At 36.9% G+C, this 27722-nt stretch overlaps 2 protein-coding genes across 2 annotated transcripts in view; one reads left to right on the forward strand and one right to left on the reverse strand.

The window, feature by feature from the left end:
- KCNH5 (potassium voltage-gated channel subfamily H member 5) overlaps nucleotides 1–27722 on the forward strand; it is a 292174-nt gene that overhangs the window by 117307 nt on the left and 147145 nt on the right. The gene's annotated exons all lie outside the window — the stretch shown is intronic.
- On the reverse strand, nucleotides 26818–27135 carry LOC110590652 (60S ribosomal protein L36a-like). The gene has a single exon (XM_021701466.2). It carries the CDS (start codon nucleotides 27133–27135, stop codon nucleotides 26818–26820), a length of 318 nt encoding a protein of 105 aa, XP_021557141.1.

Here is a 27722-nt window from a genome sequence, read left to right on the forward strand (position 1 = left end):
TTGAGATTTCCCAGAATGTTGATGACTCAAAACTGGATCATACCAGGCTGGAGTTGTCTCCAAACCTTTTCTCCATCATGCTCAATTTCTAGGCATTTTCTTCTCACCACAAATGGTCTGTTAGCCACTTCATATTCAATTAGGGTTTTGAGATTCTACCCACAAAGTCATGAAAACACAGATACACTTCCCTGTATTTTAAAGGACAAGTGTAATTTAGCTTCCATTTATTTAGAGAAGTGATAGGTTTTTAAGCTCCTATTTCTACTCTGCAGTAGGTTTTTGGTAGCAGGAGAATGAAAACGGAGTCCCGTGTCCCTGCAACTGTGTTTAATTGTGGGACATGCTGAGCCACATTTGGCCATTTTTTGTTTCTGAACTAATAATGTCAGCTTCTCCACGTTTTGCAGCTCTACAACAAAGGATAAAAACAAAATAAATGTGTGGGAAAGTGCTTTGAGATAGCTAAAGATAGAGAGCCACACAAAAGCACACGGGCTTTGGTAGGAATGACAAATTAATTGTGCTGTTTTTAAGTGATAACACAGAACAATTAGTGCACTTAATTGCTTTATTGAAACAAAAAGCTCTCTTGCAGTTTGCATAATTTCTTTGTGGAATAAGGATGTTTCAAAATTTATAAATGAATGTATGACCTCTGATTTAGGGAGCTTTAGTAATATATCTCTTTCTGTATTTTTTACTTGATTTTTATTTTCAGACAGTATTTTTCTTTCCTTTTGTAAATCCAAAACTGAGTTCATAATGAGATTAAATTATTAGTAGTAGTTAGGGAAGGGAAAGAAAATGAAATCATTTTAGAATATCTAACAGCTTTGAATAATTTATTGGTATTTCAATTTATTTATTTATTTATTATTTTTTTATTTGAATATAGTTGTCACACATACTTAGTTTCAGGTGTACCACTTAGTGATTTGACAAGTTTATACATTATGCTCTGTTCACCACAAGTGTAGCTGACATCTTTCCTGTTACATTGCTATTACACTATCATTGACTGTGTTCCTTATGCTCTGCTTTTTATTCCCTTGACTTACTCATTCCATTTAATGAATCTTGTTTTCAAGACTGTGTTTTTTTGCTTGAAGGGAACACATCCTAAGTAAATTTATTTTGAGGATTTTTTTTTTTTTTAAACACAGAACAACACTGAGTTCAGTGGTTCTTAAGTTGCCCTGAAGAGTTGAAGATTTCTGAAGGGTCACCTTGGAACTGGCAAGGCAGGTGAGCAGGCAGGGCACCACACGATGAGCTACATGAGGGTTTTTGTACTTAATTGTATATCTAGCACTTAACACACTCAGTACTTTGGAATACATGAATGAACAAGCTGACCCCATCCCTCCATCCCTGCTTTAACTTGAGAGGTTCTGTTTTTCCCATTTTCTTTACTGCACTCAGAATGAGTTTTTGGTATCCTGGCTCCTCTCCCTGTTATCTGCCTTGTCTTCCCCATTTCTCTCCACTGTTTTTCCTATGCCTCCAGCTCCCCTGTATTATTTGCCCCAGGGGGAGTTGGTGTCCTAAAGTGATGGTCAAACACCAGTTTCTGTTCCCACATTGAATTGGCATGGTGATCAGAAACACTGCCAACCCATTATGGAGATGGGCAAGTTCCCTGAAAACTGTCATGCACTGTATAAATGTAAGGTATTAGTAATAGTTTTATATAGGAGTTTATTGATTTGTCAAAGTAATTGATATCACCTTGCTAAGATTGGACAACCTCAGATACCCTGGGACTTTGACTATCTGGCATGCCTTCCTAAACCTTTATTGGCCTTTCGTTCCACCCTTGGTTTGGAAATGCTATATTTAAATTTATTAATGTTCAATAGACTGTTTGATCTTCCTTATTCTGAGATAGAGAAAATGATTCATCTTCTCAATGTCCTTAGGTGACATATGATGAGCAGAGAGATTATAACAATAGTAAATATTTATTGTACTTCCATGATGGGTGATGATGATTCTACACATTATCTCATTTTACAATGAACAGCTGACATTTTTTTTCTAGGATGTTGGGTATGAATCTAAGTGCTTTACATAAATTGACGCATTTCATCCTCATAATAACTTTATGAGTTAGGTGATATTATTACTCATATTTTACAGCAGAGAGAAAATTGAACACAGAGAGATTCAGTAACTTAAGCCCAGCCAGTAAGACATGAAACTTGGTTAGGCAGTCTTACTCTAGGCCAGAATGTGTGATGCTCACTGTTAAATCATCTTGGCAACGCTGTAACTTCCTTTTATGTTTTTCCTTTTTTTCCCTGTGGATCCCAGCTTTTTGAACTTCATAAAACATACAGAAAAAACCTAGGGCACTTATATCATTATTAAAATATCATCTCTAGGGAAGTAGCTATAATATTTGTTTTCTAATATGAAAATAGCTTTATTTTTTATCTGATTATAAAAATAATTCATACTCGTGAAGAAAAATGAAACAATACAGAAAATACAAATGAGAAATCATGATCACCTGTAGTCCTACTACCTACAGATATTTGGGTGGATATGCCTTCTGACAGTTCTCTGTGCACATGCATGTATGTACAGATAGCATTTTGATAAATGAGACTATACTATACCTGTTGTTTTGTAACCTATTCTTATGCTCACATGTATTACGGGTGTCTTTTCTGTGGCAGTGACTGTAAGTATGTGCCATGCTTTTGAATATGGTGCTACTTTGTCTGGCTATGCTAGACTTCATTTAAGCAATTCTATATTGATGAACATTTAAACCACTTCCAATATTTACATGATAAACAATGTTATGGTAAACATGATTTCCACAAATACTTTGGTGCATGGACATTTTACTACTTGTGAGCAAATTCCTGGAAGTGGGATTGTTGGCGCAAAGGACGTTCATATTTTTTATTTGGGTATATAGTGCCAAATAAGAAAGGCTGTAAAAACTTCACCCTCTACCAGTATATTTTGAGTGTGCCCAACTCTTTTACCTCTTGCCATTGTTGATTCTCTCAATTTAAAAATATTTGGGGCACCTGGGTGGCTCAGTTTGTTGGGCGTCTGCCTTCGGCTCGGGTCATGATCCTGGAGTCCTGGGATCGAGCCCTGTGATGTTGGGCTCCCTGCTCAGCGGAAAGCCTGCTTCTCTCTCTCCCTCTGCTGCTCTCCCTGCTTGTGCTCTCTCTCTCTCTGTCGGATAAATAAATAAAATCTTAAAAAAAAGAAAAAAAAGAATCTTTGCCTGTCTGATAGTTGAAAAACGTTTTAATTTTAATTTCTAATACTCAGTGTTTAGTGGGGTTGAATATATTCATTATGTTCAGTGACCATTTGTATATGTTTTGCACATTACATTGTAATGTCTTCTATCCATTATTTTTGTTAGTGTGCAGTTTCTTTTTTGCTGATTTTTTATTACTTTTTTTTTTTTTGCACATTAAGGATATGAGTCTTCTGTTTATTCTATATGTTGCAAATATTTTCCCCAGATGATGGTTAGTTCTTCAGTCTTGTTTTAGTAGCTTATTTACTTATTAATCTATTATTTGGCATTCAGGAATTTTAAATTTTTATGTGGTCAAACAGAACTCTTCTTTCATGGATTCTTTTGGTTTTTGAGCCATTTTTAATAAAACTGTCTTTACCTACCCCAACATTGTAGAAATAGCTTCATTTTAATAGGACACAGAACCAGGCCAGGCCATGTAGCTGTCACTTATGTGTCAATTACTTTAAAATTTACTGAGTTTTCACAAACACGTTCTCATTTAATTCAGTTCACAATATAACATTATTAATATTTCTCAGATGAAAATGAGACAAAGGGAATAAAGGATCTACTAAGGGTTAGAATATAGATTAGCTTGATGCCAAAGCAGTATTTTAGCCTTGGAGAACACTGTGATCCCTTAGGTAGATGGAAATGGAGAGGAATAGTAAGGTCAAATGGCCTATCTCATGCTGAAAAATATTCCCCTTTTTGATAGAAAGATTAGGAACTGAATCCTTGGATATTAATAGGATGCTTCTTGTAGTAATTGAGTTCTAGTTCAGTCCTTTGAAAGGAATTTCAGTGGAAAAACAACCAGGTATTAAAAGAAATGAGGCATAGGAATGTTAAGGCATTACATAATATGGGGTGTGCTTTGGATTTTAAGAATTAAGAGGATGATGTCCAAGTAGTTAAATGAATTTGTGAAAATGGGTCAACGCGAGAGCACCATATCAGAATGCTCGGTCCACTTTCAGGCAGGCATATTCTTCCCTAATCTCATTTCCAGTAAATAGTGAGACCAAGTATTAAGCAGGATTTTACATGTACAATTAGAAAGGATTTTATGCCTGGTATTATGCTGGATTTTGATGCAGATAAATTTCTCATCCGCAGAACACTTTCAGTCTTCAGGGCAGAATTTACCATTAGAATAAAGAGGCGTGTAGATTTCAGTTGATATCACATCATTAATTATCAGCACTTGTGTGAATGTACTGTTATTTTTGGCAAGCACTGTATTTGAGACAATGCAAAAAATAAAGGTTTTTCTTTTTTCTTTCCTCTTTTTGCCCTCTTTCCCCCTTGTGAGGATAAATTTGAGTAGGGAGCAGTAAGCACTTGATTCCTGGTCTTGCAGTGAGATGCACAGAGCTCAGTCTCATCAAACATAACTAGGAACTATTTAACAATGTAAAACTATGTAACAGGAGTAACACAGGTCTTGTGTTGAGGAGAGCAAAAGAAGGGTCTTCGTTTTCTCATCTATCCTCTTTGCTAGAAGTTAAACACATTTAATTTTTTTTTTAAAGATTTTTATTTATTTATTTATTTGAGAGAGAGAGAGAGAAACAGCATGAGAGGGGAGAGGGTCAGAGGGAGAAGCAGGCTCCCCGCTGAGCTGGGAGCCCGATGTGGGACTCGATCCCAGGACTCCGGGACCATGACCTGAGCCGAAGGCAGTCGCTCAACCAACTGAGCCACCCAGGCGCCCAAACACATTTTAAACTATAGTGTAAGCTTCAATTTTTATGTTAGTTTGTATTCCTATTTCATTGGTGTGGATCCTCAAACCCTGATTTCTTGCATTTCTAGAAAGCAAACCACCATACCTCTCACGTGAATTTCTTCTGGATCTTTCAGGGCTCTTCTCAGTGATTAAGTTGATAGAAAATTGCCTAGGTGTACCGGGTGGGCTCTGCTATTTTACCTTCGTCTGGACCTGTCCCCTTAGCTGAATTAAATCAATCATTTGTTGGGATTGAGAGCCATAAAGAATAAGACTGTTTTCTGAGTCTCAGCCTTTATTTGCAGAAAACGACCCCAACAGAGGGTCGTGCTTCTCTCTCTAAGCAAACCTTTCATTTCCAGAGCGTCTCTGTGTTCTCAAATCCTGTTAGTAGTGTTTTCTGGCCTGGAGGTTTTCAGAACAGAATCCGGGGTTTACATGGCAGTGGGGAAAGACTGTTTTCTCATCAGAAAATCAGAAAAGGCACCTCAGTGATACAACAAACTGAATTGTTTTAGTGTTTCTGACAGTTAAGTCTTTCCCCTGAAGTTAATTACTTCTCACATCAGGATTATTCTAATAAAATGAAGCAATGACCCTAAGAAGAGGCCGATTAATGTTATAAGGAATAACATTAAGGAATTTGGATGTTAAGAAATTAATTGACCTCTTTTAACAGTAGTAGTGTTCCTTTCAGTGTGTTCCCCAATAACCAATTATTCAGGGTATGGTTGGTAAGAATATGAGCATTGGCTTCACTTGTATTCAAATCCTGGCTGGGCCATGTCCTGTGTGGGTGTCTTTGGGCAGGTTGCTTATTTTTATTTTTTATTTATTTTTTATTTTTATTTTTTTTAAAGATTTTATTTATTTATTTGTGAGAGAGAGAATGAGAGACAGAGAGCACGAGAAGGAGGAGGGTCAGAGGGAGAAGCAGACTCCCCGCTGAGCAGGGAGCCTGATGTGGGACTTGATCCCGGGACTCCAGGATCATGACCTGAGCCGAAGGCAGTCGCTTAACCGACTGAGCCACTCAGGCGCCCAGGTTGCTTATTTTTAAACCACAGTTTCCTCAAATGTCAAATGGGAGTTTTAATGCCTTTCTCGTACTAAAGTTGCATTGAAGATTAAATGAGGTAATGTACATAAAATGCTTTCATAGTATATTAAATTTATTTAATAAAAAGAATTTAGTACTTTTTTTTTGTACTTTGTACTTTTCAGTACAAATTTTATTTGATACTGATTGTTATCAAATTATTGGTACTTCCATGAACAGCTGACCATTATAAATGTTTTTTTGGGATAACATTTTTTCACTCCTTATACTTTTGCTTCATCATAAATTGAGGGCCAATGTGTTCAACATTGGGATACGAAGAAAAATAAATATATGGCTTTTATTCCAAAGTAGTTCAGGGGATAAACAATTCCACTTTCACTTTTACTGTCTTCACTCGTTTAAATATCATTTGTGCATCTTTTTTTTTTTTTTTTTTTAAAGATTTTATTTATTTATTTGACAGAGAGAGACACAGCGAGAGAGGGAACACAAGCAGGGGGAGTGGGAGAGGGAGAAGCAGGCCTCCCGTGGAGCAGGGAGCCCGACGCAGGGCTCGATCCCAGGACTCTGGGACCATGACCTGAGCCGAAGGCAGTTGCTCAACAACTGAGCCACCCAGGCGCCCCATCATTTGTGCATCTTCATGGCATTTGTAACCCTAGAAAAGTCTACAGTGAAAGAAAATAAGCATACTACCCATGAGTATTCCATTTCTTGCTCTGGTATTTATTCATCAGATTTCTTCTACAAGTGACAGCAGTTTGGGAAACTCACAAGCCTTACATTTTTTTTTTTTAAAGATTTATTTATTTATTATTTTAGAGAGAGAGAGGGAGTGGGGGAAAGGGCAGAAGGAGAAGGAAAGAGAGCATCTCAAGCAGACTCCCCACTGAGCATGGAGCCTGACTCAGGGCTCGATCTCACAGCCTTGAGATTATGACCTGAGCCACAATCAAGAGTTGGACACTTAACTGCCGGAGCCATCCAGGCACCCCAAGCCTTAAATATTTTTTTCAGCGTGGTGCATGCCAAAACATATAGCCCCCTCTTTCAATTAACAGCGAAGGAAGGACTTAGAAGAATATGCAAATTTATACAGTGAGTTGATAGCATTAATTCAATGCAGAAAAGATAAAAACACAATTAGTTCTATCCAAATAATTGAGAGGAACCTCACAAGAGTTTTGGCCAGTTATAAAGTCACACAGCCAATTAAAGAAAAAGATTGTTACTTTTCATATATTGTTTAATTGGAGCAGGGGTGATCTCTGGTTGAGACCTGTGGTGTCTTGATCTGATTCCATAAACATTTATTGAATGTCTGTTCCGTGCCAGGCACTGGCTCAGCTTGAAATTGCAAAGGTGAATAAGACAAAGACCCTGTTCTCAAAGAATGTAAAATCCAAAATTTAATGGGAATTTACATCATAATTTATGCTTGAGAATTCACTTTCTGTCTATTCTCACTGCTCAGATGGCAAAGTGTGCACACTTGAAATGTGAATATTCTCATGAGTATTTCATCACATATGCTCCCTCCTTGTAATACCTCATATGGCAGTATTGCATAGAATTAATTGCCAGATTGTGAGGGGGAATGTGTGTATTTCTACATATAAACACTTCTGCATTTTTTAGTTATGTAGTGGCTGGGTATTAAATATAATTTAAAGTTGTTCCTAATTCCTTGAGTAGTAAGAGAAGGGAACATAAAGGAAATATCAAAACACCCAGCTTTATGATAATTTCTAATAAATACTTTTTTCAGTGCAATAATACTTCATACTCAGGCTGAAAAAGTGAAACAAAGAAAGATGGGGTAAATTCATGGCATTGATTTCTAGATTGTCAAGTAAAAGTGTTATTTTATTAATTTCAAGTCTGTTTCTAGACTAGTACCCACAGACTGGAATAAGAATATAAAATAATCATTCTTCTAAAGAAAGATTAAGGAAACTGGGAATGTGTAGGCTCTTATGACAGGTGGGTTCTTCGACTTGACTTTCTTAAGGATGGTGGTGCCAGAAAATGGACTATTAATTTGCACTACCATTTTCCCCTTTACAGCTTACTTTCTGAGAACTGGAACTGCTGGCGATGAATGATGGTTATGACCTGTTCCTCCTTCCCTTGTCTCTTATGTTTATGGAGCATCCAAGTTCCTTAATGTTATTCTTTGTAACATGTCAAAAAATTGGCTTCCTCTTAGGGTCACTGCTCCATTTTATTAGAATACTCCTGTGTTTGCTGAACATAAGACACTGTGCTTATGGTGGGGAAAATGAGGCATGCATAGCACTAATGTCACTTTTGAGGTCAAAGTAGTAGATACAATAATGTGGATGCCCTCGAACAGTGTAGTACTTCTGCTCCCGTACTTGCTGGTCATGTCACCTTGGACCATTTACTGACCTTTCTAAGGTTTTGTTTCTTATCTTAAATGAATGGTATCTAATGGGTTGTATGAGGCTTAGAGACACTGTGTTCATTCACCAAATATTTGTTGAGCCCCTACTGTGTGTCAGATACTGTTCTGTGGCTCTTAGAATATAGCAGTGAACTAAAAAAAGATTCCTGCTGTCATGGTACTTACATTCTAAAAGGGAAGGGACGGGCAGTTAATAATAGACATAGTAAATAAGAGAATGAATAGTCTTTTATGAGGACAATAATTAGTGGATGGAAAAAGGATAGGTAGAACAGGATCTGGGCATTTGGGAGTGTGGGAGGCAGGGTGGAAGTCAGGTATGTTTATTGAGAAGGTGGTAATTAGGAAGGACAGGCAGTGAGACTTACCCTGTGCATATCTGGTGGAAATGCCTTCCAGACAGTGAGAACAGTAAGGGGACAGACCTTTGATGCAATTGTGCCTGCCGTGTTAACATCCGAGGAGTAATGAGAAGGAAGCCGCCGTGGCTACGGCAGCATAAGGAGAGGTGAGGGAAAATTATACATATTGACATACCCTACAGGTGTCTGACCAATAACAGCCACAATTGAATTATATGATTACAGCAGGAGAAGCTGAATGGGCTGAGATAGGCATCAAACTGTTTTTGTGGAACCCATGGTATTTGAGATGTACTTTAAGGGACAGGTAAGAAATAGTGCCTGCTAATTAGCCTCAATTTTGTTATTTTGTCCTTGTACTATGGAGAGCCTAGAACTCCAATTGTTCTGTCATCGTAGTGACATGATCTAATAAGCCTCTTGTTTTATTGGGTGATATAAGATCCCTCTCCCACTGATATTCTGCATGTTCCTTACATATCTTCAAAGAAAGATACACATGTAGCATGTGTAAATGTACATGCAATATGTTTTATGTACAGGTACGATACATGTAAATGTGAGAAGAGAGAAATGAAGAGATGTCCTTTTCTTCCAATGGAAAATTCCTAGGAAATGAACAGTGCCAGTCACTTGTAAAGCCACATTGTAACAGCCTCCTTTTATGAAATTTTATATAAAATCATGATTTTAACTATCTGTTTTCTTTTTTTTTTAAGATTTATTTACTTATCAGAGAGAGAGAGAGGGAGAGAGAGAGCACAAGCAGGGGTAATGGCAGGCAGAGCAGGCAGAGGGAGAAGCCCGATGCAGGACTCAACCCCAGGACCCTGGGATCATGACCTGAGCCGAAGGCAGATGCTTAACCGACTGAGTCACCCAGGCACCGCTTAATTATCTGTTTTCAACGGTCTCTCTGTTAGAGGCCAGTTCCACTTAATTTATTCAGTGATTGGAATTCCCAGGTGGTGCAGAATCCCTGTGGCATTTTCTACCTCTCTTTCCCTATTGTCTCTCTTTTTGTTGTATCTTTCAGTTTAAAGGGGGTGGTTTGGAGGCCTCCTGAAAATATAAACAAGAGTGAGACTTTCCCAGATCACATTAGGCCAGCATAAATGATGACTCATCATGAGTAATCCAATTGAGATGGTGATTAACAATTTCTATTTTTGTGGAAGGAATATGGTTAACATCTGAGAGTTCTTTATATATCATCAGCAAATCTAATTTTTTGTAATAACCCTTGATATATTTTCCTATTTTAACAAAACACATTAGAGTGGTGTTTACTCCTAAAAACCCAGCCTTTTTCATTCAGTTCCGTTACTGGAATATCTCTGAATGTGTTTTTTTATTGATATTTTCTCAGACTTGAAGATGAAGTGACAAATAATCCTTGACTTTCATACACAGGGTGAGAGATTTTAGTTGGGGAGGTTTGAGACTAAAATTGTTGCTCCTTTCTCCAAGACTCCAAGAGCATATTACGGGAAGGAAGCCAAGAGAAATTTTTTCTTTTAAACCCCAGGGATGTATTACTGCTCTACAGTTACTTGAAAGATGAATAAAATTCTTTGACAAACTATGTTATTTTAGGTGATGATTATTAATCATTAGGAAACCAAAGCTTCTTCCAGTATGCATTAAAAACCATTTGCCTTGGATTTTATAGTGTTATTACTCTTTCAACTTCTCCTGAGCACTATAATTATTCTAGGTGGTTATATAAATTGAATTTAGAGAGTCCCTATTAATTAGACAAACCATTGCTATCTTACTTGCAATTCTGAATCAGTTGCCCACCACTACTCTTCAAATAAAGAAGTTTCAAATTTATTTTAACGTGTGGTCGTTTCTGGATTTATTTCACTATTGATTATTCATGGTTCATTTTATTTACTAGGCCTAGAAAATGTATTAGATTTATCCTGTGGCTTCATTTGTCTTGACAAGTCACTGCCCCAACCTTTCCTCCATACATTTTTATTCCTTTGGAATAAAATTTAAAGTAAGTACTGATTTAGAAACCATTTTCAGGTAGATGTTATTGGAAAAAAAAAAATATATATATATATATTTGTTAGGTAATTCTTCACAATTTAAGTAAAAAAAGCCACTTTTTGCTTTATGTCGCAATTTATATTCCCAGCAGGGGTTTAGTCTTAAGTAGACAGATACGCCAATCCATGCACCTTTAAGGGGAACATACCTGGCTGTGTATATTACTTCAGTGTGAAAAAATGTAGTTGAAGCTTTCTGTTCCTTTTCATTTTTCATGCTCAAAATGGCTTATAAAAGCAATTATAAATTTAATTATGTTGTATTTGTACATGGCAGATTGCTTTTAAATTTAATCTAATTTTATTGTTATGTTAGTCACCATACAGTACATTAGTTTTTTGAGGCAATTATTAAAATAAATTAAGATATAAGAGAAACTAAGAGCTAATAGAGCAAGGTAAGGGAATGTAAGACTAGAATCTGTTTTGAATGAGCACACATTTAAGGACTAAAAGATAAGATTAAGATTTGATTGTTGTCATCAATTAATTTTCCATTTATTATAAAATTGTCAAATAATTCTTCATACTAAATTGACTGAGTGTTAGGGACATTTAAAAAGATTTTATTGTTCTTTAACATATATCAGCTCATTTAATCCTCACAAGCTTAAGAGGTAGGCAGGCTTAGGTAAAAGTAATCTTTAGTCATATATATATTTTCTTCAGTATCTTTCCCCACCCAGCTTTATAGAGATATAATTGACATATAATATTGTGTAAGTTTCAGGTATATAATGTGATGAATTAAAAAATATGTATCTTGTGAAACAGAGGAGTATGTAAAACACTTTATATTTCTTGAGTTTTCAAAGCCTTTATCCACCAACTTGAAATGCTGATTTTTCTCATATACAAAATTTTCACATGCCATGGGCCCAGTTCTTCTTTTATTCTATTTTATTGATCAGAATGTCTAATTGTGAACCAGTGTCATGTTTTATTAATTTGTACATCTTTGTAATATATTTTGATATCTGGTAGGACACAATTCCTGAGTATTGACTCTTCTGTATGAATTTCAAAATTATCTTGTCAAGTTCCATGAAAACATTCTATTGGACTCTTGATTAAGATTGCATTGGATTTAGGGGTGCCTGGGTGGCTCAGTCAGTTGAGCGTCTGAGCATCTTCCTTCCATGCTTCTCCCTTTTCTTCTCCCTTTGTGTGTGCACACTTGCTCTCTCTCTCTCAAAAAAAATTTTTTTTTTAAAAAAAGGTCACATTGGATTCATAGGTTAAATCTAGATCATTAGCTTACTTATAGCATCAACCTTTCCCTCCATGCACATAAATATCTCAATTTATTCAGGTATTCTCGTATGTCCTTCACTTAGCAAATATTTTTACAACACATACTATTTTTAGGACACTGTTATAGGTGTTGGAGATATAACATTGATTAAAATGTTCCTATTTTTTTTTTAAAGATTTTATTTATTTATTTGAGAGAGAGAGAGTGAGACAGACAGCACATGAGAGGGGGGAGGGTCAGAGGGAGAAGCAGACTCCCTGCTGAGCAGGGAGCCCTACGTGGGACTCGATCCAGGGACTCCAGGATCATGACCTGAGCCGAAGGCAGTCGCTTAACCGACTGAGCCACCCAGGCGCCCAAAATGTTCCTATTTTTAAGCAGCTTATATTTTAGTGGAGGAAAAGAGAAAACAAATAAGATTCAAATATATAATATGTTGCAGAGTGGTAAGTACCCAGAAGGAAAATAAAGTAGGGTATCGGGAGAAAGAACAATAAAGGCGCATGTGTGCGCATGCGTGCACGTGTGCACTCTGGTTAGCGAAATCTTCACTGATAAAGTAACGTTTGAACAGAGTTGAATCAGGAGAGGAATTGAGCCACATGTATGTCTTGAGAAAGAGCTACTTTTCAAGTGGAACCACGGATGCAAATCTTTGAGGTGGGAGATTGATAGCCTGAGGTGTTTGCTCAACAACAGAGCCCGGAGGGCGAGGTTTGAGGGAGAGGGAAGAAGGGAGGGGGGAGACAGACGGGAGAGGGGGGAGGGACATTTTGCAGTTGTCTCCATAAAGATCTTGAGTATTTCTTGTTAGGTTTATTCCTGGGAGCATTTCACAGTCTTTTCTCTGAATACCTTTTTTAAAATGTTCTTTCTAAAATTACCCGTCTAATTGGTCATTGCTGGTGTATAGGAGAATTACTGATTCTTACATGTTGATTTTATATCTTGTTACACTATGAACTTAGTTCTAGTATTTCAACAATTGATTCCATTTGGTTTTCTATTAAGTAACAGTCCTGCCTAATGACTATCTCCTCCATCCTGGCCTACATGTTTTATTTCTTTTTTCTTTGTTTTACTACATTCCTAGGACACTCAGTAAAATACGTAATAGCTATGAAAGTGAGCATCTTTTTTCCTTTCTCTAATTTTAATGAAATGCTTCTCATTTCATAATAAAGCATGATGTTTGCTGTTTCTTTCTTTAATGGAGCAGGGGAATTTTTCTCCTACCTATAATTTGCTAAGAGACTTTTTTAAAGTAAAAAATTTTCAGCATCTGTTAAGAAGTTCGTATGTATATATAACACATATTAATGTAGTGAATTGCATTGATCTCTCTCCTTACGTAGAACTATTTTTCTTTTTTCTGTTTTTTTTAAATTTAAATTCAATTAGCCAACATATAGTACATTGTTAGTTTCAGATGTAGTATTCAATAATTCATCAGTTGCCCTTAACACCCAGTGCTCATCACATCACATGCCCTCCTTAACTATTTTTCAATTCTCAGATATACATTGATTAGAAAACTATTATGTGTCTGCATGTAAAGGCAGTGTTCTAGACACCTGAGTTACATCAGTGAACACTCCGAAGTTCCTTAGTTCATGAAGCTTGCATTCTAATAATGGAAAGCATAAAATAAACAATAAATATGATAAATGAAAAAATTGTAATTTTAGTAGGAAGAGGTAAGTGCATTGTGAAACAGAGATAGCAGCGCAGGTAAGGGGACTCAAGTGTGAGGAGAGGGCTTGTAGATGGGCTGACATTGCTGATTCTGGGCAGATGAGTGTCATGACCTGCCTTGTGGCTGTGCAGGCTCGCTCTGGACTAACAGACATATGGGAGTGATGAGCAAGGGAAGAAGAGGGAGATGTGGAAAAGCTCATCCCAGTGAAACAGGAGGGAGATGATAGAGACAGAACAGACTTGGTGAATGGTAGTGGAGGCGATGAAAATCTACTTCTATTTTGAAGGAAAGCTAACAAGAGTTTTAAGGATTTTCAATTGCATTTAGGATATAAGAGGAAGAGAGAGGTTAAGTTTTTTGGCCTGAGCAACCTGATCATGATGTTTCTTTCTTTTAGTAAACAGCTAGATTTGATTTGCTAATAACTTGTTTAGGACTTTTGCAATGATACTCTAAAATTGTGCTACGTTTGTCTGTTCTTCCATAAGCCATGTTTGGTTCTATTAGCCTTTTAAAATACATAGGGTAACTTTTTAGATGTTTGAGATATAAACAGCTTGTATAAAATGAATTTTGTTTTACTCTAAGGTTTGGTTAAGCTTGCTCAAAAAGTCATTTGGACCTTTGCCTTTTTTTAGATAGTGAAGGGATGTGTCAGGATTCTCTAAGACCACCCCCAAGTCTGGTGATTTGCTAGAAGGACTCACAAGATTCAGTATTTAGTTTTATTCATGGCTAAGCTTTATTACAACAAAAGGGTGCAAGGCAAAATCAACAAAGGGCAAAAGTGAATGGGGACAAAGTCTGGAAGAAACCAGGTGCTAGCTTCCGTGGTCTTCTCCCAGTGGGGTCACATGGGGTAAGCTTAATTTCCCCAGCAACAAGATGAACATATATAAACTGTGCCAAAGAAGAACACTGGGGACTCAGCCCCCAGGGTTTTTTTTTTTTTTTTTAATTGGGAGCTGGTTACATAAGCACCCTTTGTATAATGTGCACCAAAATTCCAGACTCCCAGAAAGAATGCCGGGTTTTAGCATAAACCATATTCTTTGTACAAACAGTTTAGGCATGGTGAGCCACTCATTTAGAGGAAGTTTTATATCAATGTAGGGAAGTGTTTACTGGTTGAGATCCCAGAAACCAGCCAAGAGCCAGCCTTGCAAACTGACCTTCCTAATGATGGCAATCTCAGATCTGTCATAATAACTTTTCTGCATGGAGGAATTGGGTGTCATAGAGAGAGGAGGTAGATCATATTGATTACTGTTTCAGTTTCTTCTGTATTTATTGATCGATTCAGATTCTTAACTTCTTTGTGAGATGATTTAGGTAATTTTTTCCTAGAAAACTTGTCATTTTAACTAGGTTTCAAATTCATTGACAGTTGTTCATAATATTCCCTTATGATATTATTTTTAAGTTTTTTTTTTTCTTTTTAATGTTTACTTGTGCCTTGTCTCAGATTAGACTTGCCAAAAGTTCATCTCTGTTAATTTTTTAAATCGAGATAATTGTAGATTAACATGAAGTTGTAAGAAATAATACAGAGAGATCCCATATACTCTTTACTTGGCTTCCCTGATGGTGGTACTGCTTTGCAAAGCTACAGTGTAGTATCACAACTACTATTCAGACATTGATGCAGTTCACTGATCTTACTCAACTTTGCTCAATTTTGCTTGTACTTCTTTGTGTCTGTGTTTGTATTCTATACAGTTTTATCATATGGCTAGATCTGTGTTTATAGTGCTGTGGTCAAGATACTAAAGAGTTCCATCACCATGGTCATCTCTCCTGGTACCCTTTTATAAGTACACATACCTCCATCCTCCTCCCCCCTACATACACACTTTCCCCATCTTTACCTACTGGCAATCACCAATCTGCTTTCCATTTTTTTTTCCTTTTTCTTATTATCATGTTCAATTAGCCAGCATATAGTGTATCATTATTTGTAAGGATTTTTCATTTCAAAAATGTTCTATAAGTGGAAACACACTATATAACCTTTTGGCTTTGACATTTCATTCAGCATAATTTTCTGGAGATTCACCCAAATCGTTGTGTGTATCAATAATTCTTTCCTTTTAGTTGCTGAGCAGTATTAAATGGTATTTATATAAATAGACATCTGGGATGTTTTCAGTTTTGGGGAATTGTGAATAAAACTGCTATAAACACTTGTTGACAACTTTTTGTGTGAACATACGTTTTCATATCTTTAGGATAAGTGCCCAAGAGTGCAATTGCTGGGTCTTATGGTAACTGTGTGTTTAGTTTTATAAGAAACCACCAAACTGTTTTCTGGAGAGGTTGTACAATTTTAAATTCCCACCAATGTATTCCCATGCAATGTGTGAGTGATACAGTTCCTCCTCACCAGCTTTTACTGTTGTCACTAGTTTTTATTTTATCTACTGTGATAGGTGTGTAGTGACAGTGTGATTTTAATTTTTGTTTTTCTGGTGGCTAATGATGTTGAACATCTTTTCATGTGCTTATATGCTACCTCTCTTTGGTTATTTTTTTTTAAAGATTTTATTCATTTATTAGAAAGAGAGAGAGAGAGATGGAGCAGGGGGGAGGGGCCGAGGGAGAGGGAGAAATAGACTCCCTGATGAGCAGGGAGTCTGACATGGGGCTCGATCCTAGGACCCTGAGATCATGAAGGCAGATGCTGAGCCAGAGGCAGACACTTAACCGACTGAACCAGCCAGGCGCCCCTCTCTTTGGTTATTTTTTTTTTAAAAGATTTTATTTATTTATTTGAGAGAGAGAGAATGGGAGAGAGAGAGAGAGAGAGAGCACAAGAGGGGGGGAGGGTCAGAGGGAGAAGCAGACTCCCTGCTGAGCAGGGAGCCCGATGCGGGACTCAATCCCGGGACTCCAGGATCATGACCTGCGCTGAAGGCAGTCGCTTAACCAACTGAGCCATCCAGGCGCCCTCTCTTTGGTTATTTTAAAAGAACTTGTTTCAGGGGTGCCTGGGTAGCTCAGTCAGTTGACTATCCGACTCTTGATCTCAGGGTCCTGAGTTCAAGTCCTACGTTGGGTGCCACACTGGGTGTGGAGCCTGCTTAAGAAACAAAACCAGGGGCGCCTGGGTGGCTCAGTCGTTAAGCGTCTGCCTTCGGCTCAGGTCATGATCCCAGGGTCCTGGGATCGAGCCCCACATTGGGGTCCCTGATTGGTGGGAGGCCTGCTTCTCCTTCTCCCACTCGTCCTGCTTGTGTTCCTGCTCTCGCTATCTCTCTCTGTCAAATAAATAAATAAAAATCTTTTAAAAAAATAAATAAAAATAAAAAACAAAACAAAAAAACCCCCATTTCATTTCATTGGTACTTTATTTTTGTCTTACAAAAGTTGTCTGTGACATCCATTCTGATGTTCAACTTTTAATTTAGTTTAAGTTATTAATGTAACTTAGCTTATTAATTTAAACTTTCACTGTTGTATTTTCTTTGAGTTTATTTTGTTTTTATCTTTAATGGAAGATTGAGATAGGAGGTAGATCATATTGATTACTGTTTCAATTTAATAACATCAATTCTTTAGGTTAATATTTTTATTTTCTATTAAATATACCTGTTGCTGAAAATTCCCTCTGAGAATCTCCTTGGGCATACCCCACAGGTTTTGATATGCTATATTTTCATTATTGTTACATTTTGTGTTTCTACTTTGTCTTTAAATTTATTCCTTAATACATGAATTATTTAAAATTGTCTTATTTGTGAGTTTAAATTTTTGCTTTGCCTTTAGAGTTTAGTATAGTTATGCTTAATTTGAATTTTGCTTCGTAGGAATTAATTTATGTTTACTGTGCTTTCTTTTCTTTCCCCCACCCCTTTTTTTGCTTTTTGTGGAATTGACTGTCTTGTTGTGTTTGGTGTTGTCATAGGTGTTTATTTACTTCCCCTTTAATGATTTGGAAGCTAAATAATTCTCTTGGCATTCTAAATATTTAATGCACACACTTAACCCCCTTTAAAAATAGTTTTATTCAACATTGACATACAATAAATTGCATATATTTAAAATATAAAATTTTGTATTTTGAAAGACTACATATATATTTATGTCCGATTTATATATATTTTAACATATATGTATATATTTTTAACATGGCTCAGAATTACAATGTTGTTCTATCTTGTCCAAGAAAAGAACTACAGAATTCTTTCAATTTTTTTTTTCCTTCCAAAAATCCCAGCTATCATGCTGACATCATCTAGAATTTGTTTCATGCTGTTGTTATTCTTTTGTTGTTGTCATCATTAGCAATCATTTTGTATTTATAGCTGTTGAGTTCCAGTCCATTTGTCTGGATGTTGGAGCTTTGTTTTCCTTCTTTGTTTAGATACTGTCTCCCATCTTGCAGGGATTCCCAATAATTTCCTTGAATCTAGGATTGCTGAGGGATCCTCATCAATAAGCTGTTTTGTAATTTCTAGGAATTTGGGGTGGGAAGGAGAGACCATAGCATGTTCTAAGACCACCATCTTGACTAGGAACTCAGGAGGCACTTTTTATATGAGCAAGAGGCAGGCAGATATTTGGAAGTGAGACTTGTCTGTTAAATCTCTGCTTATCTCTGCTCCCCTGATTATTAACCAAGTAGTCAATCTCATTGAAACTTTTAGTTTCCTAACCTGTGAAATGGACATCATAGCAGTCTTGTGAAGATGGAATGAGGTCGAAGAATGAACACACAGCCTTCTATTACTACATATTTGATGCTTAATAAATATTGGTTTCTTTTCTCTTTTTCAGGTCAGATAAAATGAGATATGATACTTTAATACAAGCTAAGTTGTGAACATATGGAATATGTTACCCCCAAGTGTTTGTGTAGTTTGTATATTTAACCATGTTTGAAAATTGTTTATATAAGGTCTTGGATGATAGATTCATATGGAGTATCAAGGATACCCTTGGGATATCTAAGAACATATCCCCAATACTTTGAAGATAGCATTGTGGTAGATGACTTCCATCTTTCACAATGCACTCATGGAAATCTAACAGCAAGAGAGCATTGATTATTAGTTGATTACTGAGTTGTATATGATGTTATTATGTAGGACATGGACCAGAGCAAGTTTCAGATGCTGCTGTACTTTGTGCCTATCATTTGACACTCAGCCAGGAAACCCAGACTTGAAAACTGCTTCCTGCTTTACAGAAAATAAACAAATGAGCAGGAAATGACAAAAAGATGTCACTTAGTATTGAGGTCTTATTTGCTTTTAATTTCTGATACTTGTTACTCAAACTCTTTGCTTCAGTGCGGTTCCCAGTTTTTCTACCCTGTAGGCATTCCTGGATTGCAGCTTCTTGGTTTCTTGTCCTGGATACTGATCTCTTTGGATTCCTGGCCCCTTGTTATATAACCTTGGGAGTTGCCCTTTCTTTAAGAATAGCATGAAACCATCAATGAGACTATCATGTGGGAGTGAATAAAAATGCATGATAAACTAGGAAACAGCGTGGTACTGTGAAGACAAATCATCGCAGACTTATTTCATTTTCTGCTCTGATAGAATGACAGGCCTCATAGACAAGGGGGAGTAATGGACAAGATCTATGTTGCTTCCCTGTAATCACTCCTAAAACACTCCAGGTATGACTGGGCCATATTTTATGTTTCTATATAGATGAGAAACACAGGATCTTTGTCACTGAGCCTGATTAATTTTTCCAGTTTTCCTGAGACTGTGCATCCAAGCCAACATGCCGGATGTTATGCTAACAAAAATCAAGGCAGCAGAATTAAATAATTAAAGAGAGACCTCTGTTTATCTAGGTTTTGTACATGTGGGAAATTGTCAGAATTACAAGAAGGGATTCAGATTGTAAGACTAAGAAAAAACAATGGGGCTTAACAAAAAATTCAGGAAAAAATGAGATGGTGTTGTAAGTGTCCAATGAAGGACACAGTTTTGTTTTGAAATACCTTAGGTAAGGTGTTAGAAAGTATTTTGAACTGAGTTGGATTCTGATTCCCTGTTCAATCCAGTAAACAGTCTTTACAAACATGTACCTTTCATGTACCTTCATGGGGAAAGTGAAATGAGAAGGAATATTGATGTTACCAAAAATAAGAATTCACAAGAGGGGCACCTTGGTGGCTGAGTTGGTTAAGCATCCAACTGTTGAATTCAGCTCAGGTCATGATCTCAGGGTTGTGAGATCGAGCCTCCAGTCAGGCTCTGTGCTGGGCATGCTTAAGATTCTCTCTCACTTCCTCTCCCTCTGCCCCTGCCCCTTTCTTGCACACCCTCTCTCTCACTATCTCAAAAAAAAAAAAAAAAGAAAAGAAAAGAAAAAGCCCAAACTCTCTAATTTGTATCCTACTTATGGTGGGTGAACAACATGACTTTTATATGTGAAGGGTAGTCTGTTCTTTTAATATTTATGAGTTTAACAATTTCAGTTGGAAAGCAAAGGGGAAAAGCCTGGCTGTGTTCTGTTATTGTTCAACAGAGAACTAGACAGGTCTTACATTTTCAGTATCCAAACTTTTCTTTAAAAGAGAAGATGGATTTTTCTCATTCTTAATGGAAATTATGAGCAGTGTTGACTCAAGTGAAATATAGATTTGTGTCAAAGAGAGGAAAGTGGCTTTGTTACGGAATGAGCTTCTATGTTTCCTCTACATCTCAACTTGATCACTATTTCATTGGAAGTGTTCCAACTCAGGTCATCTCAGCCTTTAATAAACTCCCAGCACCAAGTATATGTATGTCTGTGATGACACACATCCACATACAAAGGTCACGTGTGTGACTTTTTAATTTAATCCTCCCCACTGGATAGATTGTAAGCTCCCCTGAACACAGGGAATGTGTAGGTTTGCTCATCATTTCCTAACAAGAACCGAGCATGGTGTCTGACAGTCATTAGACTCTCAGTAAATGAATGACAATGAATGAATGAATGAATGAATGAATGCAGTCAAGATATTAAAATACTGGAGAAAAATTAAAAAAACAAACTATGAGGTTGAATAAAACTGTAGTCCTTGTCCGTGAAGGGAGCTCACGTAGAATTTTTACAGTAGGTGTGTTACCTTTTTGAGTAAGGAAGGCAGCTTTCCAACCATGTGGAAGAAGCAGAGCAATAGGCAGGAGGCAACGCTGTCATGTTCTGCGTGGGTGGCGGATGGATGAGAAGTGGGCCTGGTTCCCGCCTCAGTTTCCGCCCATCTCAGTAACTGTTACTGAACATGTTTCTCTTTTATTGTGCCATGGAGAGCCTATTTAAAAGCACAAAAAAAAAAAGAAAGAAAGAAAAGCACTCTGTGGGTCCTTGCGATGTAGCAAGTGAGTGTGACTGAGGGCCTGGGAGAATTAGACATGGTTGGCTCAGCCTGGAAGCTGGCTGCACCACACTTCTCTCCCCTCTGCTGACATTGCTTCCCAGAGTGGGAAGTTGGCCTCATTTACTGGAGAGCGGGAAAGCTAACAGGAATTTTGACAGCAAATGAACACATGCCACAGAATAATTTTCTACCCTTTAGCAATTTCATGATTTCATGACTTCCTTTTTGTTGGGAGAATTCAGGACTCTTACCTAACGTCTGTCATCTTGTGTTTTTTCCCCAAAGTGAAGGAGAAGAGAGGAAAAGTAATCTTAGTAAGGACAGGAAAAATAAGGTAGAAAGAATCCAAACTTTCATCGTGGGGTCATTGTGAGATTAAGGCCAGGATGGGAATGACTTTCATGGCAGACATGCATAATGCTCACTTTCTATGGCCTTATTCTCTGTGCCTCATTATTTTCTATCTTCATTAATAATTTTCAGTATCAGGGTTATTATGCAAATGTTACCAAAGCTGAAACAAAACAAAAGAGGCTTCATTGTATATTCCAAAAAGATCTGAGGAACTGGTGAGGTTTTGAAATTTGGGGAGAGGAAAGGAAGGGAAGTTGTGGCTACTTATTGGGACTTCATCAGGCGGGGGGTAGTTTTTTTTTCTTAACCTAGTTTGGGTACAGTTCCATCTGAACCCCAATGATTGGCTTGATGACTTCTCAGTGACCCCTCCAGAGCTCTGATTCTGTAAACAAAAAAAATATACTCATACTCAGAAACACATCTAGATCAGGGGTGGGGTAAAATTTAAACTTTATAAATGAATATTCTTTACATCATAATCTAAGTTAGTTCCATTCTCTTTTAAACTTCTTTTTCCCTGAAAAGCAAAGCTCTTACATGTAAGCTAATGGTTACTATTGGTGGTAAGCTTTGTGGAAGTCAGACATAATCAAATTTCAGATGTAAGACCTCCATTTGGCTTGTGGTAGGGGAAAATGAATTGTGAGATGTACATCCAAGGTGGAACTCAGCACTTTTTATTTTATCAAAGGCTAGTGGTTATCTTTAGCAGCCACTTAAACTTCAGTATATCATCTGTGAAAATTATGAGAAATGATAAACCTGACTAAAATAAAAATGATTTTGCACTTTGATGAGGGCTTAATTTCTGTGAAGTGTGTGTGTGTGTATGTGTATGCATGTGTGAGGTGACCCAAGGCAGCTTCTCCAGATCAGAGATGGTGTGGCTTATAAGGAAACCACAGAGGACTGGGGGGGGGGGGGGGGGGGGGGGGGGGGGGAGGACTGGGGCTCTATGTGTGGGTGCAATTTTGCTGAAGACGAGAGGATCTCTCTGGTTGGATGGCAAGAATCAAACATAATACCCCCTCCAGCCAAATTAATTAGGCTGCTTCTAACTAGGTTTCATCTGCTTTTGAGTCTATAATAATAGCATAAAAGTGGCATCATATGACTGAATTCAGTGTGGAGACCCTTCACTTGTGTAAAACAGGAGAGCCATGCTGATGAAGGAAAAACACATACAGTGATTAAGAGAAAATATTCTGGTAATTTCATTCTTGATGTATAAAGAGTTAACTTAGACTAAAATTATTTATATGCCCATGTGGAAACAGCTACTTTTTGATTTACTTGCATTCTTGATGAAGATGATGTGCATTTCTGAGGAAGTTGCATTTGTAATGACTTCATCAAGGAGTAGTCTTGGGGTAATCTTATAGGGATGCCATCATTTCTGACATGTTCAAAAGCCATGCTCTCTTAATTTCACATAAATGTTTTATAGCTCCTTAATAAATTGATATAAGAATGACTTTTTTCATTTAAGGAAAAAGCCTATGATCTCACAATCAATATTTTCTGAAAAATAAATATTATTTATAATATAATGAAATTATTTAGATATGACATAAGATCAACTTTTAGTATTAAACTATTTATAATAGCTTTAGTAATCATACATTCTGTATAACTTTGATAGCCCCAGCAATGAAGCCAACATCCATCAATCTAGTCATTATTTTTCTAGCTGTTTCCTCGGGCCATATGAATGATGCAGTCCAGTTTCGTCTTTGTCATTGTGGAATAATCTTCTTCTTTATTTATCACTGATCCCCTGGCACATTCCCTGCCACTTCTAAATTATTTTTTTCTGAGCTTGCAGTGAGTCAGCATCTTACATGGGCTGATAGAGTGCTAGTACTGAAGAGGACCAGACATGTTGGCTGACCAAGCTTTTCAATTAAACTGGGGTCCAGAGATGGAAAGTAACAAGATTGATGGTGCGCAGCATTCACTTTCACTTTCTGCCTTTCAGCCCATCTTTCCCTCAATCTCGGAAGAGTGGTCCCTTCTTATTTCTAAAGGGGCAGACTCTGAGTTGGGTCCCATTCCTTCCCCCTCTGGGAGAAACCCAATTTTCAAAATAAAGACTTGCCACATTCTCATCCTGAGAAGATTTTTAGCAAAATGGAAACCAGGCGGGGAGTAAGATTTAGTAGTAGAGGAGTGTGTGGGTGTGGGTATGGGTGTATGTGGTAGAGGTAGTGGTTTGAGGACTCCATCTTTTGACAGGAACACAAGGGTGTTGTGACGAGGAAGAAGGGAGGTCAGTTCTTTCATTTGGAATATAATCAGAGGACTACAGTATTCTGCTCTTATCCACAACTACTTATTATGCCCTAGTTATGGGTCTGACACTGTTTCTAATTTTCATAATTTATGGAAAACCACATAATTTTCATAAATGTATTTATAACAGTCTTATGAAATAGATATTATTATCCACATTTTTTTCAGATGAGAAAATTGGAACAAGGAAAAATTAAGTGATTTGTCTGAAGTCCTACAGCTAACTGGTGGCAGAGTCAGGATTTAAGCCAGATTTCTCTGACTACAGAATTGGCTTCTTAAAAAACATACCATACTCCCTCTATCAGACTCAGCCTACTTCAGTGTTAGAGAGGTCATTAAGTCACGGTTTCCAAGAGTGGGGAAATAAATGTGCAAGTAAAAAAAAGTTTCATGAAACTTTATAAGGGTTTGTTAGCAAGATTCAGTTCTGCAAGATGGAAACATTGTGTAGCAGTTGTAGAAGCGTCTAGAAATGCCATTTCAAAATCTGTTCTGAGGCTAGGTCCCATGTTCAGTGTTCTTATCACAACAAAATAAAATAAGCTGCATATGGATTATAAAATAAACATCTGTTTACATATATATATATATATTTAAGATTTTATTTATTTATTCAAGAGAGAGGGGGAAGAGCAGAGGGAGAGGGACAAGCAGACTCCACGCTGGGCATGGGGCCCCACAGGGGGCTCCAACTCAGAACCCTGAGATCAGGACCTGAGCCGAAACCAAGAGTCTGACACTTAACCAACTTAGCCACTGAGGTGCCCCTACATGTATTTTTTAAAGTATTATACATTTTGCTGAGGGTAGAAATTACAAGTATTCTTTATTTGTTAAAATTGTTTTTGTCATGTGATACATCGTGTACTTAAAGAGTGTCTATCAAATATATGTACAGTATCAAAGCAGCAAAATGCACCTACCACCCAGCTTAAAGAAAAAAAGAAACACTACCTGCACTTTAGATGTCACCCTGGTCCTTGACAATCCAATATTCTTCCCTCTGCCTTAGAGGAAACCACTATGCTGGTTTTGTTTCCATACCTAAGGAATGTGTCCCCAAATAATACATTGCTTAGTTTTACCTGTTTTTGCATTTTATATAAATGGATTCATATACTATATGCATTTTTCTGTGACTTGCTCATTTGCCTGACCATTGTGTGTATTAGATTCATTCATTGTGTTATGTGAGACTGTGGTTCATTTTTTCATCGCTGCTGAATAGTGCTCTATTGTATGGCTCCTGCAATTCTTGTTACCAGTCTAAAGTATGCTACATGTTATGATTATCTCTAGTTTTATTTTCAGTACAAACAGTGCTTCTGTAAACATTTTTGTATACATCTCTCAGTGCAGATGTGCAAGAAGTGTATATATGTATATGCCTATGAGAGGAATTACTGTGTCATAGCTGTGCATTTGGTCAACTTTACAAGATGATGCGAAATTTTATTTACATGGTATTCCACCGGCAGTAAACATGAGGTCCTGATCCACATCACCACCGGTGGATGGGAATGTGATAACTGTGTTTTCAGGTTAGGTTCCCTGATTACTAATCAGAATTTTAAATATTTTTTTTTTTAAAGATGAGAACCATTTCATATGTCTCTTATTCTATAATAGACTTTTTCAAATCTTCTGTTCATTTTCATTTGGTTGTTTGTCTTTTTAATTGATTCCTAGTTATTTTTTCTATATTCTGGATATATCTTTAGTTGCAAATATCTTCTCCCAGTGTGTCGCATATTTTCATTTTCACTGTGGTATCTTATGGGCCAGCAAACTTCCTCTGCACCACTCTGCTACCTTCATTATGGTATCTTAGGAACAGATCTTCATTTAATGTAGTCAAACCAATCTTTCATGGTTTGTGCTTTTGCCGTCTTGTTTGAGATCTTAGGAATACTCTCCTATATTTCCTTCTGAATGTTAAAATATTTTTCCACTTCGATTTAAACCCTAGTCAGATCTAAAATGCATTTTTTATTAAGATGTGAGGTAGGGAGGGGCGCCTGGGTGGCTCAGTCGTTAAGCGTCTGCCTTCGGCTCAGGTCATGATCCCAGGGTCATGGGATCTAGCCCCGCATCGGGCTCCCTCCTCAGCGGGAAGTCTGCTTCTCCCTCTCCCACTCCCCCTGCTTGTGTTCCCTCTCTCGCTGTGTCTCTCTCTCTCAAATAAATAAATAAAATCTTAAAAAAAAAAAAGATGTGAGGTAGGGATTTAGTTTCATTTTCCCAGATCTGGACATTTTAGTACCATTTATCGAATTGTTCATTTCCCCCAACTCATCTGCAGTGTCACCTGTTTTATACATCAAGCTTTCATAAACACACGCAGTTGATGGAGTTACCTGTCTTTCCATATATCTACCACACTGTCTGTTTATCAGATACATGTATAGTACCTACTATGTGCCGGTTGCTGTTCTAAGAGTTTTATAAAGATTAACTCATTTAATCTTTATAAGGAAGTTACTCTTATTACCCTAATTTTATAGATGTGGGCAACTTAGGCACAAAAGCTTAACTTTTCCAGAGTCACACATCTGGAAAGTGGCAGACCCAAAGTTTGAGCTCAGGTAGTCTGGCTCTGGATACTACACTGCCTCTCCAATATTTACTTGTTGCTTTTTGTTAGTAGAAGTTTATAATTAATATTATTATAAAGTAAGGCAAATCTTTCAGTCTGGTGCTGCTCATTTTTGAATGTTATGACCCTTCTTGGCATTTTTCTCTTCCAGTTTTAGAATCACCAAGCAAATTTATGCACACACACCTAGGAATACCTACAACCTGTTGATATTTTGATTTTACCTTGAAACTGTAGATCAGTTGTTAGAGAAATGGTATTTCATGATATTGAGCATGGTATTTCTTCTTTCTTTTTTTTTTTTTTGAAGTGAACATAACCTCAAGATTTTATTGTCTTCATAATATTAACAAAATATGAAGCTTAGAACTGGATCACTTGGCTCTCTCTCTTCTTATTTCCTCCCAGTTCATAATGCTTGCATCTCTTAATAGCCAGCATTCTCTTAGATCTGCAATTGGGCTCAACACATTCAAGCCTCAGCACAATCTTTGTAGTTTTAGCCTTTTTCCGGAAAATTGGCTTAGTCTTCCCACCATAGCCACTCTGCTTCCTGTCATAATGCCGCTTTCCCTGGGCATAAAGAGAATCTCTGCCCTTCTTGTACTGTGTCACTTTGTGGGGCTGGTGCTTGCCACACTTCTTGCAGAAAGTCTGGTGGGTTTTAGGAACGTTCAACATGTTTGTGAGAGCGCTATCGGCATGGAAAGAAAGGAGCATGGTATTTATTTCTATGTGTTTATAATTTTCTCCATGAAGGTCTTATATATTTATTGTTAAGTTTATAAAAAACATATACATTAAATATATAATATATGATAATATAATATATATGGTGTATATTCTATATTATATATAATGTTATATATATACATATATATATATCTATAGTGAACTTAACATGGGCAGAAATTTTTGTGCTTTATTTATTTATGTATGTGTGTTTTTAACTTATATTGTCCCAGCCCATAGACTAGTTCATGACACATAATGGCCACTTAATACATGTTTGTTGAATTAGTGAATTATAATAGTATACTTTAAAATTATGTTTTCTAACCATTCATAGATATTGAATAGGAAAGCCATTAATGTTTCTTTATTAAATTTATAGGTTAATCATAGTGATAAACTTTTATCATTTCTAAAAAATTGTCTATAGATTCTTTTGTGTTTTGTATGTGGTAAAATACATAATATTTTTTCTTTCAACCCTAACACTTTTAACTCTTTTTTTTTTTTTTTTTTGGTTTTATTGGAACCATCTA

This window comes from Neomonachus schauinslandi, chromosome 9, assembly GCF_002201575.2.
Source record: "Neomonachus schauinslandi chromosome 9, ASM220157v2, whole genome shotgun sequence".
Taxonomy (NCBI): Eukaryota; Metazoa; Chordata; class Mammalia; order Carnivora; family Phocidae; genus Neomonachus; species Neomonachus schauinslandi.